The sequence below is a fragment of the Oncorhynchus mykiss genome, chromosome 20, assembly GCF_013265735.2.
Source record: "Oncorhynchus mykiss isolate Arlee chromosome 20, USDA_OmykA_1.1, whole genome shotgun sequence".
NCBI lineage: Eukaryota > Metazoa > Chordata > Actinopteri > Salmoniformes > Salmonidae > Oncorhynchus > Oncorhynchus mykiss.
In genome coordinates, this window is record NC_048584.1 from 32,851,515 (window position 1) to 32,864,715 (window position 13,201).

Genomic DNA, 13,201 nt, shown 5'->3' on the forward strand with positions numbered 1-13,201 from the left:
TATTCTAAGTCAGAACCGTCCAGAGTAGTGATGCTGGACGGGCGGGCGGGCAGGTGCAGGCAGCGATCGGTTGAAGAGCATGCATTTCATTTTACTTGTATTTAAGAGCAATTGGAGGCCATGGAAGGAGAGTTGTATGGCATTGAAGCTCATCTGGAGGTTAGTGAACACAGTGTCCAAAGAAGGGCCAGAAGTATACAGAATGGTGTCGTCTGCGTAGAGGTGAATCGGAGAATCACCAGCAGCAAGAGCAACATCATTGATGTATACAGAGAAGAGAGTCGGCCCAAGAATTTAACCCTGTGGCACCCCCATAGAGACTGCCAGAGGCCCGGACAACAGGCCCTCCGATTTGACACACTGAACTCTATCAGAGAAGTAGTTGGTGAAGCAATCATTTGAGAAACCAAGGCTAATGTTTTTTTATTAAAAAAATGAAATGCTCCCTGTTTGAAAAAATGTGACCGAATGCATCATCCCTCCTCCCTCCCTGTGACATGACTGGATCTGTTCTATGTGGTAAAACCTTTTCACCTATCCAATCAATCATGTTATCCAGATCAGTGATTAGGCTAGCATACTTCTTCAAAGGAGGGAGAAGGTAAGGATGGACTCAGGCTGGACATGACATGCATGATGTCCTTGCTTGCTCTGCTGATTGATTGTGCAGAATCTACTGTCAAATTTCAATCATATTTATTTTATAAAGCCCTTTTTACATCAGCAGTAGTCACAAAGTACTTGAAACACCAAATGGCAACCAATGCAGATGTAGAAGCACAGTTGCTAGGAAAAACTCTCGAGACAGCTAGGATCCTAGGAAGAAACCTAGAGAAACCAGGCTCTTAGAGGTGGCTGGTCCTCATCTGGCTGTGCCAGTTGTAGATTATAAGAGTACATGGCCATTAAGGCCATGTCGTTCTTCAAGAAGTTCAAACGTCCATTGTTGACCAGCAGTGTCAAAAAATAGTCCGTGGTTATAGAGGGTGCAACAGGTCAGCACCTCAGGAGTAAATGTCAGTTGACCTTTCATAGCTGAACATTCAGTGGTCGAAATAGCAGGTCCAGGAAAAGGTAGCAAGTCCAGTGAACAAGTCAGGGTTCCATAGCTGCAGGCAGAACAGCAGAAGCTGGATCAGCAGCACGACCAGGTGGACTGGGGATGGGGACAGCCAAAGTTAATCAGGCCAGGTAGTCCTGAGGCAGGGTCCTATCTCTCAGGTCCTCCGAGAAGGGGAGAAAGTGAGAGAGAGTTTGGAGAATTAGAGGGAGCATACTTAAGATCACACAGGACACCAGATAAGACAGGAGAATTACACTAGATAGGACAGACTGACCTGAGCCCCCTGGCACATAGACTATTGCAGCATAGATAGCAGATAGCATAGCAAGGTCTATAACCTGTAGTTGGCAGTCATCCAAGGAAGTAGCTCTGTCACTGGCGTAGGAACAGACTGGAACAGGCCGGTATTAGTTGTAGCTAGATCAATGGACCGTGGTCATAGAGCAATTCACTCCCATTCAAGCTCTCTACGCGGATCCTATGAGAACACTAGCCAGAATACACCCCAGTAGTGCACTTTGGGGTGGAACGGAGCCACTTCACACCTTGTGACTGATCTTCTTACTGGATGTTTGTGTGGAGTGCTGTTAATGTATAACACTGCAGCGCAGAGGCCAAAAGGCTGAAGTCCTGGTGTGTGTGCTGCCTGTGACTGCTTGCTTGGCCTCTCAGGACTACAGGGTTAGCATTGTGCTACGCTAGAGAAATACCATGACATATTCATCTCATAATTCCACTGTCCCGCAGCCCAGGCAGGAAATTCATAAACTTAATCTCCCACAGGCCTCAGAACAACCAGGAGTTCCTGGGTTCTCAGGCATTATTGCTTAAGTAATCCCTTCCTGTAGTAGGCTAACACAGTGGCTGAAAATAGCCTAGATAACCTAGCTACACCATGTGTTAGCATGCTCAGATATCTTTTTATTTTACTAGGCAAGTCAGTTAAGAACAAATTCTAATTTTCATTGACGGCCTAGGAACAGTGGGTTAAGTACCTTGTTCAGGGGCAGAACGACAGATTGCACCTTGTCAGCTCGGCTTGATTTTACAACCTTTCGGTTCCTAGTCCAACGCTCTAACCACTAGGCTACCTGCCGCCCCAATAGAGGAGATGGACCCATGTCCACTTAGGAAAATATCTGTTTTCTCTTGAACTTCAGTCACAACTGATACAGTTAGGCCTCGTGCTCTGTTAGAAAGTGGATGTGAATGGAAGTATGTCTCCAGACTATTGCAGTCAGTAAGTGAACAGATAAAAGCCTGTTAGACAGGAGTGCCCTGTCCTCATTAGCTCAACACTGTTCACTCAGAGTAAGTTACTAGCGTTGCTGTCTTATCAGTGGTGGCTGGCTGGAGTTTAGGACCACAGGGGAAAGTGCAAGGCTGTAGTCTGACATTTGTATCCGGTTGTATCCGGATCCGATAAAACCACTAAAACAAACCTTTGCAAAGTTGGAATTTTATTTCACTTTTATTTATACAGGTAAGTCAATTAGGAAACAAGTTGTTATTTATAATGTGGACCTGTCAGGTAGCGAGTGCAGCACGTATAACACACACATGTTAAACAATATCATACAATTAACAGTCAAAAATACACATGAAGTTGCCCGCCAGAGACCGAAGGTAGGGAGAGACCGAAGGTAGGCCTAATTACCAATCAGTCTACTTGGATCTTGCAGAGCAATAATACTTCTAGTGTAGTAGTGTGTATTTGTGACATTTCCATCTGTGTTCAAACTCTCTTCAGGTTGTCAGGGGCTGTTGCTCATTGGCACCATCCCCTCCTGGGTGGGTTTCTCAACAGGGCAGTAATTCCCCTCCTGAGTGGGTTTCTCAACAGGGCAGTAATTCCCCTCCTGAGTGGGTTTCTCAACAGGGCAGTAATTCCCCTCCTGAGTGGGTTTCTCAACAGGGCAGTAATTCCCCTCCTGAGTGGGTTTCTCAACAGGGCAGTAATTCCCCTCCTGAGTGGGTTTCTCAACAGGGCAGTAATTCCCCTCCTGAGTGGGTTTCTCAACAGGGCAGTAATTCCCCTCCTGAGTGGGTTTCTCAACAGGGCAGTAATTCCCCTCCTGAGTGGGTTTCTCAACAGGGCAGTAATTCCCCTCCTGGGTGGGTTTCTCAACAGGGCAGTAATTCCCCTCCTGAGTGGGTTTCTCAACAGGGCAGTAATTCCCCTCCTGAGTGGGTTTCTCAACAGGGCAGTAATTCCCCTCCTGGGTGGGTTTCTCAACAGGGCAGTAATTCCCCTCCTGAGTGGGTTTCTCAACAGGGCAGTAATTCCCCTCCTGAGTGGGTTTCTCAACAGGGCAGTAATTCCCCTCCTGGGTGGTTTTCTCAACAGGGCAGTAATTCTCCTCCTGAGTGGGTTTCTCAACAGGGCAGTAATTCCCCTCCTGAGTGGGTTTCTCAACAGGGCAGTAATTCCCCTCCTGAGTGGGTTTCTCAACAGGGCAGTAATTCCCCTCCTGAGTGGGTTTCTCAACAGGGCAGTAATTCCCCTCCTGAGTGGGTTTCTCAACAGGGCAGTAATTCCCCTCCTGAGTGGGTTTCTCAACAGGGCAGTAATTCCCCTCCTGAGTGGGTTTCTCAACAGGGCAGTAATTCCCCTCCTGAGTGGGTTTCTCAACAGGGCAGTAATTCCCCTCCTGTGTGGGTTTCTCAACAGGGCAGTAATTCCCCTCCTGAGTGGGTTTCTCAACAGGGCAGTAATTCCCCTCCTGGGTGGGTTTCTCAACAGGGCAGTAATTCCCCTCCTGGGTGGGTTTCTCAACAGGGCAGTAATTCCCCTCCTGAGTGGGTTTCTCAACAGGGCATTAATTCTCCTCCTGGGTGGGTTTCTCAACAGGGCAGTAATTACCCTCCTGAGTGGGTTTCTCAACAGGGCAGTAATTCCCCTCCTGAGTGGGTTTCTCACCAGGGCAGTAATTCCCCTCCTGGGTGGGTTTCTCAACAGGGCAGTAATTCCCCTCCTGGGTGGGTTTCTCAACAGGGCAGTAATTCCCCTCCTGAGTGGGTTTCTCAACAGGGCATTAATTCTCCTCCTGGGTGGGTTTCTCAACAGGGCAGTAATTACCCTCCTGAGTGGGTTTCTCAACAGGGCAGTAATTCCCCTCCTGAGTGGGTTTCTCACCAGGGCAGTAATTCCCCTCCTGAGTGGGTTTCTCAACAGGGCAGTAATTCCCCTCCTGAGTGGGTTTCTCAACAGGGCAGTAATTCCCCTCCTGAGTGGGTTTCTCAACAGGGCAGTAATTCCCCTCCTGAGTGGGTTTCTCAACAGGGCAGTAATTCCCCTCCTGAGTGGGTTTCTCAACAGGGCAGTAATTCCCCTCCTGAGTGGGTTTCTCAACAGGGCAGTAATTCCCCTCCTGAGTGGGTTTCTCAACAGGGCAGTAATTCCCCTCCTGAGTGGGTTTCTCAACAGGGCAGTAATTCCCCTCCTGAGTGGGTTTCTCAACAGGGCAGTAATTCCCCTCCTGAGTGGGTTTCTCAACAGGGCAGTAATTCCCCTCCTGTGTGGGTTTCTCACCAGGGCAGTAATGCTCCTCCTGGGTGGGTTTCTCACCAGGGCAGTAATGCTCCTCCTGAGTGGGTTGCTCAACAGGGCAGTAATGCTCCTCCTGAGTGTAGGGCGGTAATGCCAGCTGCAGAGAAAGCCAGAGTTGGGCTACTGCAAAATGTACAACATAAAGTAAACACAACTCTAGTAAAAACACGTAGCTAGTAGGCTATATTAGGCCCATATATTTGAAACACTGTATCCCTCCTCAGCCGCTATAGCTAGTCTGTCTCTCCCCTCCAGCCTACAGGACAGATGAGGGCCAACCCTGGGTGCTGCCTGTGGTTAAGAAAGTGGAGAAGCTCATCGTAGCAGACAACCGTCTGAACCATGAGTACCTCCCCATCCTGGGTCTGCCTGAGTTTAGGTCCTCTGCATCCAAGATCGCCCTGGGAGAAGACAGCCCTGCCATCCAGGAGAGCAGGGTAGGGTAGTTTATGAGTTTGTGTTGGTGGGTTGTGTTGTGTGTGTGTGCTCGATCGTACATATATTGAGTTGAATTTACATTTAAATTAGTACTGGTGAGCTACATTGCTCTTAAGCAGTTAAGTCACTTATCTAGTGTCTCTCCTCCACCCCCTCGGTCTCTGTCGCTCTCTCTCTCACCTCTCCCTATCGCTCTCTCACTCTTTCCCTCTCTTCTCTCCCTATCCTCCTCTCTCTCTCGCTCACTTTCATTCTGTATGTCTGTCTGTCTCTCTCTCTCTGTCAGGTGGGAGCGGTGCAATGTCTGGGGGGTACAGGTGCTCTGAAGATGGGGGCTGAGTTTCTCAGACGCTGGTACAACGGGAACGACAACATGAAAACACCTGTCTACGTCTCAGCGCCAACCTGGGGTAGGCACACACTGGAACGACAAAACTTAAACAGCTGTCTACATCTCTGCTCGAACGGTTGATCCGGAGCTGTATAATCAGACAGATATGACGTGGCAGGGCGTGCAAACTATCACAGATTACAAAGGGAAACCCAGCCACCAACTGGAGCCCAGTGACTGGAGCCTACCAAACGAGCTAAATTCCAACACTGAACCATGCATGAGAGCACCAGCTGTTCCGAACAACTGTGTGATCTTTCTCTTCGTAGCTGATGGAGTAAGACCTTAAAATAGGTTAATATTCACAAGACCGCAGGGCCAGGATGTGTATTCAGAACATGCGCTGACTAACTGGAAAACGTCTTCACTGACATTTTCAACCTCTTTCTGACCCAGCCTGTAATACCTACATGGTTCAAGCAGGCCACCATAATTCCTGTGTCCAAGAATGCCAAAGTAACCTGTCTAAATGACTATTGTCCCGTAGCACTCATATCTGTAGCCATGAAATGCTTTTGAAAGGCTGGTCATGGCTCACATCAACACCATCATCCCAGACATCCTGGCAACAACATATCTGCCACTCTGACCCTTAACCTCTTATGGCTGCATCCCTTTGTTCTCAATTTCCACCTGAAGACATACCCTAATCTAACTGCCTGTAGCTCAGCCCCAGAGGCAGAAGACATACCCTAATCTAACTGCCTGTAGCTCAGCCCCAGAGGCAGAAGACATACCCTAATCTAACTGCCTGTAGCTCAGCCCCAGAGGCAGAAGACATACCCTAATCTCACTGCCTGTAGCTCAGCCCCAGAGGCAGAAGACATACCCTAATCTAACTGCCTGTAGCTCAGCCCCAGAGGCAGAAGACATACCCAAATCTAACTGCCTGTAGCTCAGCCCCAGAGGCAGAAGACATACCCAAATCTAACTGCCTGTAGCTCAGCCCCAGAGGCAAGGATATGCATATTCTTGGTATCATTTGAATGGAAACATTCTGAAGTTTGTGGAAATGTTAATTGAATGTAGTAGAATATAACACAGTAGATCTGGTGGAAGAAAAGAGAAAGAAAGAGCATACGTTTTCTGTTTTTTATTGTTGTAGCATCATCTTTCACATGTACTAGAATAGCCACACAGTCAGGTAGGATGCTGGATATCATTTTGATGGATAACACAAGAGGGCAACTGTAGGTGTGCAAAGTTTCAGACTGATAACTTCAGGAATGGGTGAGCTACATGACATGTAGCATGAAGTCACCCAGGTGTCCCACACAAGTTGCCCAAATGTACCCAAGTGGCCGAATTGGTGAAATTACCTAGGGGTGTGTGCTTAGTCCCCTCCTATACTCCGTGTTCACCCTCAACTGTGTGACTCCAACACCATCATTAAGTTTGCTGATGAGACAGCTTACAGGGAGGAGGTCAGTGACTAGCCAAGTTATTGTTACTCATTGTGTATTTATTCTTTGTTTTATTCTATTATTATTTATCTTTTTGTCGAGAGCCGTGTGTCCTCTGAAAAACAACCCCGCCAAGCCACACTGCTTATTGACACGCTGCTCACTTAACCTGGAAGAAAAACAACCCCGCCAAGCCACACTGCTTATTGACACGCTGCTCACTTAACCTGGAAGAAAAACAACCCCGCCAAGCCACACTGCTTATTGACACGCTGCTCACTTAACCTGGAAGAAAAACAACCCCGCCAAGCCACACTGCTTATAGACACGCTGCTCACTTAACCTGGAAGAAAAACAACCCTGCCAAGCCACACTGCTTATAGACACGCTGCTCACTTAACCTGGAAGAAAAACAACCCCGCCAAGCCACACTGCTTATTGACACGCTGCTCACTTAACCTGGAAGCCAGCAACACCACTGTGTTGGAGGAAACACCGTACAACTGGCGATCGGAGTCAGCGTGCATGTTCCCAGCCCGCCACAAGGAGTCGCTAGAGCACGATGGGACAAAAACATTCCGGGCCGGCCAAACCCTCCTCTAACCCGGACGACGCTTGGCCAATGGTGCGCTGCCTCATGGGTCTCCCGGCTGTGGCCGGCTGCGACACAGCCTGGGAATAAACCCGGGTGTGTAGGGACGCCTCTAGCACTGCGATGCAGTGCCTTAGACCGCTGCACCACTCGAGAGGCCTTGATATGTTATGTTATCTGGAACTTATACTGCTGAGTTGTCCTCTTAATATTTAATTATTAGGTGATTTACAAATACAGCATGTTACTTTTTATTTTGGTTCATGGCTCTGCAATAGAGCCATCAAATAATTTCAGCTAATGTTACAAAGGAGGACTCAAAAAACATGATTTGGAAAATAATTTTCTATTAGGGAAAAGGCAGAGTGTTGTAAAACCTGCTCTACTGTTTGTTTCTAGAAAACCACAACTCTGTGTTTGCCAACGCTGGGTTCAAGGACGTCCGTCCCTATAAGTACTGGGACGCAGAGAAGCGGGGACTGGATCTGGACGGTTTCCTAGGTGACCTGGAGGTGAGCCGCTGACCTCTGAACAGGTGGTGTTGACATCGAGACCAGACCGGCTCCCGAACTCTGAGTTGACCTCACAATAGTGAATATTTAATATCAGAAATGGTCATGTCTACCTTGAAAGTAAATTAGCTTTTTACACACTGTTAAAAATATATGTTTAGCTTTAACGATACCAACTTCCTGTATCAGCTCCCAGTACTCTGTCATTTGGCTGTCCTGTAGTCTAACACTGACCTTTGACCCCGGTCCCAGACTGCACCAAAGCATTCCATCTTCGTTTTGCACGCTTGTGCCCACAACCCCACCGGCACAGACCCTACACACGTGGAGTGGATGCAGGTGGCTGAGGTCATGAAGGTAAGACTTGTTTTTGGCATGACATCTTTTCTAATTTCTGAAGATGTTTTACTCTTTGTCCTTTTTCTTTTCTCTCTCCCCCTCCAGAGGAGGAAGCTGTTTGTGTTCTTTGACTCTGCATACCAGGGCTTTGCATCAGGCTGTCTGGATAAGGATGCATGGGCAGTGCGCAACTTTGTCACCCAGGGCTTTGAGATGTTCTGTGCCCAGTCCTTCTCCAAGAACTTTGGCCTTTACAGTGAGACAGACAGACCCCCCCCATTCTACACAATGCAATCTGTAAACTGCAGATACCCGAAATGAAGATTCTGTCTCCTTTCAGACGAACGTGTGGGGAACCTGACCATCGTAGCTCGTGATGCTGACAACGTGAGGAGGGTTCTGTCTCAGATGGAGAAGATTGTCAGGGTAACCTGGTCCAACCCTCCCTCCCAGGGTGCCAGGCTAGTCGCCATCACACTCAACAGAGCTGAACTCTTCGCTGAATGGTGGGAACACACACAGGTCCATAGTAGTGTATCCACTCCTAACAGTTCTACAAGAGTGTTCAAAACGTTCCAATCACAGGCGGCCGGTGGAACCTTTTTTGTGGAGGGCGGGCTCAGAGTAATGGCTGGAAGACGATCAATGGATTGGCATCGAACACCTCAAACACATGGTTTCCACCTGTTTGATGCCATTCCAGACATTACTACGAGGCACCCTCCCCTCAGCAACCTCTTGTAATTTGAAATATATCCTCTCTTCATCCCCTTCTCTCTTGTTTGCTCGTTCTCTCATCCCTTCCTCTTTCTCTCTCTCTCCCTCTATCTTCCTTCTCTCCTCCTCTATCCCTCCCCCCTCTCCCTGTTGTAGGAAGGATAATGTGAAGACCATGGCAGACCGTGTGTTGTTAATGAGGGCTTCACTCCAGGCTAAACTACAGGCTCTGGGAACACCAGGAACATGGGACCACATCACACAGCAGATCGGCATGTTCAGCTTCACTGGCCTCAACCGTGAGTACACACACACACACACACACACACACACACACACACACACACACACACACACACACACACACACACACACACACACCTTTGTCTCATCATATACGCTGCTGTTACTGTTTATTATCTGTCCTGTTGCCTGGTGACTCTATCTCTACCTATATGTACAGTACCCGTCAAAAGTTTAGTCACACCTACTCATTCAAGGGTTGTTCTTTATTTGTACTATTTTCTACATTGTAGAATAATAGTGAAGACATCAACACTATGAAATAACATATGGAATCATACAGTTAAGGGCCCTGCTAGTCTACACCTGTTGTTTATGAAGCATTTAATAAATACCATTTGATTTGTTCATACCTTTTTAATATTTTGTCTCTCTCCAGCTAAACAAGTGGAGTACATGATCAAGGAGAGGAGTATCTACCTAATGGCCAGCGGTCGTATCAACATGTGTGGTCTGACCACTAAGAACATCGACTATGTGGCCAAGTCTATCCACGAGACTGTTGTCAACGTCCAGTAGAAGACAACAATACCATTAGCACTGGCCCCTGTCCACCACCAGCAGTGTGTGTATAATGTATTAGACCAAGGGGGAGCCAGGTACGGGCCACATCCGGCCTGCAAGACATTGAAAAAATAAATATATATATTTTTTTATAAATCTTTTTTTCCCCCCCAATTTCATGGTATCCAATTGGTAGTTATAGTCTTGTCCCATCGCTGCAACTTCCGTACGGACTCGGGAGAGGCGAAGGTCGAGAGCCGTGCATCCTCCGAAACATGACCCGACCGAGCCAACCGACCATGACCCGACCGACTCAGAAGCCAGCTGCACCAATGTGTCTGAAGAAACACTGAACACCTGGCGACAGTGTCAGTGCGCATGCGCCTGGCCCGCCAAACGAGCCGCTAGAGCGCGATGGGACAAGGAAATCTCGGGCCTGCCAAACCCTCTCCTAACCCGGACGACGCTGGGCCAATGCCTCATGGGTCTCCCAGTCACTGCCAGCTGTGACACAGCCTGGGATCGAACCCAGGTCTGTAGTGGCGCCTCAGGCACTGTGATGCAGTGCCTTAGACCGCTGCATCACTCGGGAGGCCCCCGCAAATTAATTTAACAAACAATTGGTCCCCCCAAAAATGCGGCTCTCTGTTGAATTTCAAAATCCCAATTTGTCACTCGAGACAGTTTGCCCACCCCTGTGTTAGACCAAACACACAGAAGCCTCCTTCCTAACTCCCAGCGCCTGTCTACAGATTAATTCTATTTTTACCCTTAAACTAATGCACAAGGCAGCGTAACAGTTAAAGACAAGTCTTAATCATTTGTCTGTGTGGCTCTGTGTGTTTGTCATCCCTGTGTGTTTGTCATCCCTGTGTGTTTTCATCAATAATCAAGAACGATCCGGTTAGGATGATTCCATTCCTATTGTGAAATGCACATTCCTTATTCCGTTTGACTTACCACCTGAATACGTTTTATAGGAGGAGTTGTTTGGGTCCACTTGAGAGCGAATGTCGCAAAATATTAACTGTGACCCAAGTAAACAGTATTTGACTTGGAAAAAGTACTAGAGTGAAACAATCAATTGACCAAATCAGTCACGCACTAAATATATGTAGGACGTTACATTTACAATCATGTTTATTTTAGTGCAACGGGACTTGAAGTAAAAATCCTGTATTACCTCAGACCTTAGCTGTATGGAGCGCTCTGTTGGGGAAGCTGTTCTCAAAGTCCCGGGGTGCGTTCAGTAGGGACAAATAGGAATGTTCTCAGTCCCGGGGTGCGTTCAGTAGGGACAAATAGGACTGTTCTCAAAGTCCCGGGGTGCGTTCAGTAGGGACAAATAGGACTGTTCTCAAAGTCCCGGGGTGAGTTCAATAGGGACAAATAGGACTGTTCTCAAAGTCCCGGGGTGCGTTCAGTAGGGACAAATAGGACTGTTCTCAAAGTCCCGGGGTGCGTTCAGTAGGGACAAATAGGACTGTTCTCAAAGTCCCGGGGTGCGTTCAGTAGGGACAAATAGGAATGTTCTCAGTCCCGGGGTGCGTTCAGTAGGGACAAATAGGACTGTTCTCAAAGTCCCGGGGTGCGTTCAGTAGGGACAAATAGGACTGTTCTCAAAGTCCCGGGGTGCGTTCAATAGGGACAAATAGGACTGTTCTCAAAGTCCCGTGGTGCGTTCAGTAGGGACAAATAGGACTGTTCTCAAAGTCCCGGGGTGCGTTCAGTAGGGACAAATAGGACTGTTCTCAAAGTCCTGTGGTGCGTTCAGTAGGGACAAATAGGACTGTTCTCAATCAGAGCTAAAATCCTGTTTTTCTTTTTGTTTTCAGCATTTTAATTAAGGGTCTGCTCAATGTGGATGTCCAATCAGTCTGTTCTGATGCTGTCTCTGTCTGTAGCATTATTATTGCACTATTATCAGTAGCTACCATCTCAATGATATACATGTAATGTTCAAAATTGCAGAAATGAAATGCGCTCACAGCTAGTGTCTGTAAGTGAATACCTATGTATCTCAAGGGGACTGAAGCCTTGAATAAACGTCTACACACCACCATGTCAGAGTCATGGAATGCTGTTACAACATAGAAACAACCTGGAATCAGAACAGGGTTTTTATGTGGTTATCCGTGTGTGTAGTGTTTTGGCCCAGTCAGTATAGGTCACTGCCCTCCAGTTTCTCACAGTATGTTGTAATTCTTAGGAAAGTTCTTCTGAGAGCCAGGACAGAAATAATATTTTGTTCGTGCAAGTTCTCTTTTTTTTAGTGTTTCTCATGACATTGGGAATGAAAGTGCAGGAAACAAAGAACACTGTCAATACATGAGTCCAGAATAATCTTTTTATTGAGGAGTTTTTAAAACATTCATTGGGAAGTCTGATATCCTGAACCCTGATACTCTGAAGATCTTGTAAACTGTTGAACCATCCCTAAATTCACACATAATCTATATAACAGAGAATTGGATATAATGATGAGAACTACAGTAACAGTCAAACGTTTGGATACACTTATTCAATGGCTGCATCACAACAGGACGTGATTGGAAGTCGCATAGGGCTCCGCACAATTGGCCCAGCGTCGTCTGGCTTAGGGTTTGGCCGGGGTGGGCCGTCATTGTAAATAAGAATTTGTTCTTAACTGACATGCCTAGTTAAATAAAAAATCTCAGCGCTACAGGCATCACTACAGACCCTGGTTCGATTCTAGGCGGTATCACAACCGGTCGTGATTGGGAGTCCCATAGGGCGGCACACAATTGGCCCAGCGTCATCTGGCTTAGGGCTGGCTGGGGTAGGCCGTCATTGTAAAATACAAATGTCTTCTTAGTTGACTTGCCTAGTTCAATAAAGGTTAAATAAATAAAATAAAGATGTGTTATTTCATAGTTTTTTGGTGTTCAGTATTATTCTACAATGTAGAAAATAGTAAAAATCAAGAATAACCTTTGAATGAGTAGGTGTGTCCAAACATTTGACTGGTACTCCCTAACAATGGGATTTGTCCACAGAGTGGAACAACGGCTGAGCGTCTATTCCTCTCTTTGGATTGGTGGATACATCTCGTTACTTTAATACTTTTTAGATTATTTGATGAGGGCCTGTATTCAATGGCGAGACATGCTATGCTGCTAACCTCATGTCATGAAGATGCATAGCCATCTCGAGACGACTGATATAAAGTGTTTTTTCTCAAAGTTGACCCGGATTTCACGTATCCTACTTATATCAGTACTCTCATAACAACATAAGCATTACAAAACTTTGATTAGATCAAGTAAACCTCAGGTAGAAAATAAGCCATACATTTTTTTTGTTAACCAAATTCAACACACTCATTGACCTCTATACAAAAACTCTTTGGTTGGTGACTGAGAGAAACA

The 13,201-nt window shown here is 46.9% G+C and overlaps 1 protein-coding gene across 1 annotated transcript in view; it reads left to right on the forward strand.

The window, feature by feature from the left end:
- The window catches only part of LOC110499344 (aspartate aminotransferase, cytoplasmic), a 13,693-nt gene extending 1,818 nt beyond the window's left edge, over positions 1-11,875 (forward strand). Inside the window, exons 2-9 of the mRNA XM_021576428.2 lie at positions 4,869-5,050; positions 5,338-5,461; positions 7,837-7,949; positions 8,202-8,306; positions 8,394-8,544; positions 8,629-8,794; positions 9,162-9,304; positions 9,688-11,875. Of these exons, the coding sequence (XP_021432103.2) occupies positions 4,869-5,050; positions 5,338-5,461; positions 7,837-7,949; positions 8,202-8,306; positions 8,394-8,544; positions 8,629-8,794; positions 9,162-9,304; positions 9,688-9,827 (1,124 nt within the window). The 3' untranslated portion in view covers positions 9,828-11,875. The remainder of the gene's footprint in view (positions 1-4,868; positions 5,051-5,337; positions 5,462-7,836; positions 7,950-8,201; positions 8,307-8,393; positions 8,545-8,628; positions 8,795-9,161; positions 9,305-9,687) is intronic.
- Positions 11,876-13,201: the final 1,326 nt, after the last annotated feature.